General features: G+C 26.4%; 1 protein-coding gene across 1 annotated transcript; it reads right to left on the bottom strand.

The window, feature by feature from the left end:
- Positions 1-719: 719 nt before the first annotated feature.
- LOC120080167 (bidirectional sugar transporter NEC1-like) lies at positions 720-6,584 on the bottom strand. Its single transcript, XM_039034739.1, has 6 exons — positions 6,458-6,584; positions 5,873-5,909; positions 5,479-5,689; positions 4,172-4,333; positions 2,721-2,840; positions 720-1,070 (listed from the first exon to the last, which is right to left on the bottom strand). Exons 1-6 carry the CDS (start codon positions 6,504-6,506, stop codon positions 876-878), a joined length of 774 nt encoding a protein of 257 aa, XP_038890667.1. The 5' UTR covers positions 6,507-6,584; the 3' UTR covers positions 720-875.
- Positions 6,585-7,290: the final 706 nt, after the last annotated feature.

The following is a 7,290-nucleotide window of genomic DNA, read 5'->3' as shown; positions in this document are numbered from 1 at the left end:
TGTAAGAGTCTAAGTAAGTTAGTTTGAGCCTAACTCAAATATCGGTTGAGCAAAGAGCATTTATGATAGGGATAAGACTCTCAAACTATCTCCAATATGATATTATCGACTTTGAGCATAAACCCTCATGGCTTTGTTTTTTGTTTCAAACCAAAAAACACTCATATCTAGGGCTAACTCATTTTCACCCGAGCATACCACCTATCCAATAGAGTTCAACCACGGATCACACCATGACTACTTCTAAGGCTCCACTATACATCGCTCTGATACCACTTGATAGGGACAAGACCCTCAAACTATCTCCACAATGGTATGATATTGTCCACTTTGGGCATAAACCCTCATGGCTTTGTTTTTTGTTTCATCCCAAAAGGCCTCATACCAATGAAGATAGTCATTCTCATTTATATACCCACGATCCTCCTCTTATCTAACCAATGTGGAACTTTGGTCGCATTCCCAGCAATTTATAAACGAGTCATTGTAGAGGAAACTAACTGATAAAGCTTAGTTATAATTGTTTAACTTTTTCATTAGTGAAGTTTTTTTTCACCTAAAACACCGTCTTCTAGACGTATCTGTGATATTGTACCGAATTGGATTACTAATTTATGTGACTTTATTTTTTTTTTATTGTATTTGCATACTTGTTATTCAGTGTATTATAACATGTAATTAGTTTTTAAATTCACCTGTTTTTTTTTTCAAACTTCAACTAAGAAAGGTAACCCATTATTTCATTGAAGTTCTCTAAATGCAAAGCACATCCCTTTGTATTCTTACACACTATATTAAAGCAACCTTACTCTCTAACTCTCATGCAACACATTATATTTTTCTTTACACCTTCCTAGACACAAGCCCTTTTATATTCATGCATTGTTATTGGTTTCTCCCATATTGATCTCCTTTGTTTCTCTTTGATTCTTGACTTTTGAGAGACTTTGGTCACCTCCTTCCTCAAGTTTCTCTTCTTTTCCTTCAAAGTTATTTCCCTTTCTATCTTTGTATATCATGTACATTATCATTTGGATCATTCCTAGTAGAAACCCCACAATGTTTGGTAGCTGAGAAAATCATAGGCAAAGAAATTAACAATTTAATTTTTCTCTATTGAGTAGTTGCAAATAAAGCATAATAAAGGAAATATATAATTACTACAATTACATGTAACAAAAATTAGAATGTGTTGTGAATCATTTAATATAGTTAATATAAGTTACTGAGTGAATGGTTTCATTATTTTTATTCAATATCTAGAATAATATTCATCTATCTATATTAATCAACTAATATATTACATGAAGCAAGGACATAGTGAAATAAAATTTAAAGGTTTCTCTCTTTTCAAAAAAGCATATAAAAATAGAAATCATGTAGGCAATTTTTTTTTTTTTTTGGATAGTTGCAAATATAGACATTAGACCTAAAGTATTAGCAGATATAATAAGGTAAAAAAAAATTACAAATATGGCTAAATTTAAATAATCTATTAGTGATAGACCATATTATTGGTAGGAGTCTATTAGTGATAGATCATATCACTGGTAAAGGTCTATCAATGATAGAATTCTATTGCTGATAGATTGAGAGTCTATCAACGATTGAAGTCTATCGCTGATAGACTTAGCTATATTTGCATTTTTTTAAAAAAATGATGTTATACACTTAGTTATTATTCCTAAAAATGCTACCAATTGCAATTATTTTATATATGTATATATATATATATTTTGAAATTATTGTTAAAAAGATTAAGTGCTACATTTGATTTTTTTTAAAAAAAGTACATATAATAAATAATATGAAGGTCTCATCAACCCTTTTTTTCCTTCTTTTGGTTTTTTTTTCCCAAATAAGCATATAAAAATAGAAATAATATAGGTTCTTACCATAAGGAAGGTCATTTTGATGATTTCTTTTCTCTACTTCACTCACTTAAGACACTAACCATACTTACATATAGTGCAAGTTAATTAGGTTTCAGCCTGATACTGTTTCTTGTTTCATGTGTTTTTAAGGAGTAGAAACAAAAAATTATTTGATTACTATTTATATTTCTTATTTTTTTTTTAAAAAAAACGGAAATAGAAACTTATTTGATAACTATATCTTATTTTTAGTTTTTTAAAAACATGGAAGAATATGTGCTTCAAAAACTTGTTTGATAACGACAAATGATGTGTGCATCAATCTCATAAAGAAGTTGTTTTATCTTTTTGAAAAAAGTCATAAGAAGTTTTAAATTTAATTTCACACTTACTTTAATTTCTTCACCCTTGGTCTATCTTCAAAGTTCATTTATGTCACTAATTTTTGGTTGTGCATTTAATGAAAGTTTTAAGTTACTTGTTTGAGTACTATAAATTTAGGGAAAAAAAAATACATGTGGGCCAAGTATAGGTCTATATGTGGAATCTAAGCAAAACTTTTTGTTAAATTCAATATCAAAAGTTCAAGATATATATAACTAAAGATTCATAAGTAGTTTATTAGGCAGTGAAATTTATATATGGATGATAAATAGAGATTATACTAAGAATAAATGGAAATAAATAAAGAAAGGGGGTTAATAGAGAAGTTAATGAGAATTAAAGATTAATTAGATGGATGAAAGTGGGTATTTGCATAATTAAGAATAATAAAGAAAGAAAGGGGGTTAGGTTTTTAGGGATATAGAAAAATAGAAATGTAATTAATGGTAGAGTTAGACTTACAGCAATGAAGAGATCTTTGATGAAGAAGCCATAGAAAAACCACATAGTGGCTGATAGAGTCAGAAAGAATGATAGTGAAAATGGCATATACTCCACACTTTTTGTTTTTATTACTCTTTTCTGCATAATACACATTAACTAATTTTAAAACTATCTTGTAGATAAGCTTATTTCTAGAAGGAGAAAATAAAATATAAATTTACTAGTTTGAAATTGAATCCATTAAAATATTTAAGTATTTGTAATGGGTAACACTTTATAGCTAATAATTAAGTGCATAGCAACATTTTCAAAGAATTGCAAATAGAATAAAACTTACTAATGATACACCCTATCGTTGATAGACTCTTATCTGCAATATATACTATCACTGATAGACACCCAGAGTTAGATCTTAATTTTGTTATATCTATTATTATTATTTTTTTTTGTATTTTGATATATATGTTAATACTTTTAATTAAGCTTAGTTGTTATATTTTACAACTCCCCTAATTATAATCCTAGATGGAATTCCTTTTACTCAAGTAACTAAATTCATTAGTAACTTTTTCAAGAAAAGAAATATCATTTAGTAACATACTAGTAAAAACTAAAAAGCCTACTCTTAACTTTCTTTTTTTTACCCAAAAAACGTTTTATTCTTTAAAAAAATAAGTTTATTGATTTAGGTAATTTAGCTTTTTAAAATACAACAGAAAAATTGAACCATTAATAAAATAACAATTTATAAAACAAGTTTCACTCTTGAGATTTTGTTAACACTTCAAAACTATTTTTTTGAAGGGTACTAAAAAAACCTGAAGATTTAACAATGTGTATTAAAAATCAGAATCCATGCATATTAATGAATAGAATACATTAAAGAACATTTCAAACATAACAAAATAAATCAAAATATTTATATAGTACGATAGACCGCGATAGACTACTATTGTGTCTAATATGACAATAATATTCTATCACGATCTACCGTAGATATACTATAATATTTTGTTATATTTATAAATATTTTAAAAATTTCCATAAATTTAATATATAGGTAAACCACTGACTATGATTGCAATTAACAAATAATTAATTAGTTAACAATTAATTCATATTATTTTTAAAATCAACTATTGACCCAAAAATTTAAGTTGATTGAATGTAAATTTAATATTATATTATCATTTTAATATCAACTATCTTTCGTCTAACTTTATTTAAAAAAAAACACGTTGATTTATAAATAGTTAAAAATTGTAACCTTTTATCTACACAATTACTTTTTATTTTCTAGAGTACAATTAAATGTAATATTTTTAGTGCAACAAACCGAGTACATGAATTTTAAACTCCAATCTCAAAGGAAATAGTATACATCGGTATCGTTGAACTATACTGATTTTGACTATTTAAATATATAAACAAGCAAGATTTGAAATAAAGAATAGAGAGAGATGGAGAACCATGATGCTCAAAGGAGAAGCAAAAACAGCAAGATTGAAAGCTGCACAAATCCATCCAACAGCATCTGTGCGCTTATTTCCATGAAATAAAAGCATTGTTCCCCCTACCATTACTCCATAACTCCCCAAGTTGAATATCATCAACAACTTCAATGTAAATATCTGCCAAAAAAGGAAAAATAAAAACTTAATTTAGACGGGTTAGATAATCATTTGATTTTTTTCTTAAGTTGTACTTGTTTTTCGTATGTTTTTTTTATGATCTTCGTCTTTTTAAACTTTGCACGGATTTTGAAAACCACATAGTTACAAAAGTATAGGATAATGAAATGAAGAAAGCTTATATTAATACATGTATGTGTGTTTATAAATTTAAGGAATAGTTACAAATATAATAATCAGATCCAAAATATTAGTAAATATAGCATAATACAAAATAATTTGTAGATATAACAAAATTTAGATCTGGTTTTTGGAGTCTATCATTGATGGGTTATATCACTAGTATAAATTTATCAAGATAGAGTCTATCACAAATAGTGATAGAGTTTATCACTAATAAATATTCATAATTTTTTAAAAATATTGTTATACACTTAATTATTAAGATAATTGCAATTGGTAACATTTTTAAGAATAATAACCAAGTTACAACACCATTTAAAAAAAAATGCAAATATAGACAAGTCTATTAGCGATAGACTTCTATCGTTGATAGACTCGTACCAGTGATATGGTTTATCACTGCTAGACTTCTACCAATAATGTGGTCTATCATGGATAAACTATTTAAATTTGGCCATATTTACAATTTTTTTCTATTATGTTATATCTACTAATACTTTTGGTCTAATGTTTATATTTACAACTATTCCTAATTATTAATCCCAATAATGTTATCCACTATAATTATCCTAAATTTTAAATTTACAAAAACTAAAACTACCCGAATCCAAATGTTTATGAATCACAACTTTAATTATTTATTTTTAATTTTTTAAAAACTTAGCTTGTAAACTCTACCGCCTATGAGCTTTTTAGTTTCTTATCTATACTTTCAAACTATATCACTAATAATCATCCATGTCAATTATTTTCTAAAATGAAAAAAAAAAGTTTTTATCATCATTATTATTTGCAAATCGATCAAGAATTTGAATGTTATTTTAATAAATATAAAGATCATGGTAAAAAAATTCATGATAAAGCTAGAATAATTTTTAAAAATAAAATCGTTATCGAACGGGATCTTTGATATCTCATTTTTAGATCAATCTTATGAATTATATGTAAATATATATAAAGACCTTTTGCTTTCTAGGAGCATAATAGAAGTAGAGTGCAATATAGATAACTTCAATGACACATCCAAAAGAGTTTATGCTGATTAACAAATAGGCATTGGTCTTAAGCACAGCATAATAGAGAAGCAACATTGCACTCATTAGAGCCACCACATATGGTATACAATGGAACCCTTCTGAAGTTTTCTTTTTGTAGATTGTCCAAAATGTTGGCCTAAACACAGAATAACATATAATTAGGACAAAATTAACTTAAATATTATTACTCATAAACATCATTTCTAAATATAAAAAACCAATTAAAAAATTATATATTATTAATTGTAAACATATTCTTTAAATAAACGAATCTATTTGAATAATAAAATCGTTATCAAACATAGCCTAATTGTCTTACACAGGTGCTAAGAAGACCATAAAAGATATTATATTACCTGCAAAAGAAGAAAGTAAAAATCAATCAATCAATGCAAAATTGCAAATTGGGAACTAGAAACCAATCTCAAAAAGGTATTTTATTAAGGAAATATTTACATAAATAATCTAATAATCTTTTAAATTAAAACTTACCCTAATTATTTACGTAATAGTAACAATTTGATTTTTGATTTTTTAAAAATTAAGCTTATTTCCTCTAAATTTTTTAGAATGGTTAGCATTGTTCTTAAAAAAAAGTTGAATTCATAAAACTTTTTAAGATTATTTTATTTAATTTCAAAACTTGTCTTGGTTTTTTTAAAATACTATTAAAAATAGAAAAGAAATTAAGAAATTTAAGGATAGATACTGGATGAGACATTAATATGCTTAATTTTTAAAAATTAAAAACCAAATTGTTAGCAAACAAAACTTGAATTGTTACTTTCGAGCATGGAAAAGATTCTTATGGTCATTTATTTCAAAGATCAAAATTCAATTCATATAAAATTATAGAAATTACAAGGGTTGTTCTACAAAATTAAAAAGAATGGATTATTAGTACCCAAGAGGCCAAAAATGAATTGGAGTTGATGAACACTCAAGCCCTTCATTTTAGCAATGAAAGAAATTAGAAGCTCAATTTCTTCTCAGCAATGTGTGTAAAAAAACAAAGATAACAAAATATAAGTAACCAAAAAATAAAGATGTGTTAGTTTTTATAAACAATGAGTTGTAGTTAGGCAGTAGTAAGAAATACAGAGAGTAGAAGATTGTATGGCTGAAATTGCAAGTTTAGGAAAGGTTTTGAAATTAAATGTCTCTCTCTTCTTGAGGGGAAAATTTACCTACTAGTAGTTTTTAATTAATTATTTGGATATGACTCAACCTATGAAATACAGATACTTCATGTGAAACAAATAATCCATATCAGACACGTATCGGATACCGATACTTCCAGATATGTATCTAATACGTGATTTGACATATCTATTTCTACGCGTACTTTTTTTAAAGAAAAAAAAACAAGCAACTCATCTAATCTTTCCCAATCTAAAATTAGGCAATCTATTTAAAAAACTCACTACTCGAGTCCAAAACTAAAAGGAAAAAAAAAAAAAAATAACGGACCAAACCCTAGACTAAAATCATCTAATCTCCATCTTCGCATTTGAGTCCCCACAAAGTTCACCAAAATATAAACCATTTGGATATCTTCAACAATTCAATGAAGAACGTTTATCTTCTTACTTCTCCATCTAATCTTCTTCTTCTTCTTCTTTGCAATATGAGTCACTATTCTATTACATTTTATTAACAAATGTATTTCAACATCTTAGATGTTGCTTTTTTTGTATTGTATTTCAGTATTTGTATTCTATTTTGTGTTATTATTAT

This window comes from Benincasa hispida, chromosome 6, assembly GCF_009727055.1.
Source record: "Benincasa hispida cultivar B227 chromosome 6, ASM972705v1, whole genome shotgun sequence".
NCBI classification, from domain to species: domain Eukaryota; kingdom Viridiplantae; phylum Streptophyta; class Magnoliopsida; order Cucurbitales; family Cucurbitaceae; genus Benincasa; species Benincasa hispida.
The sequence above is the reverse complement of the archived record's forward strand: the minus strand, read 5'-3'. Positions and strand labels throughout refer to the sequence as shown.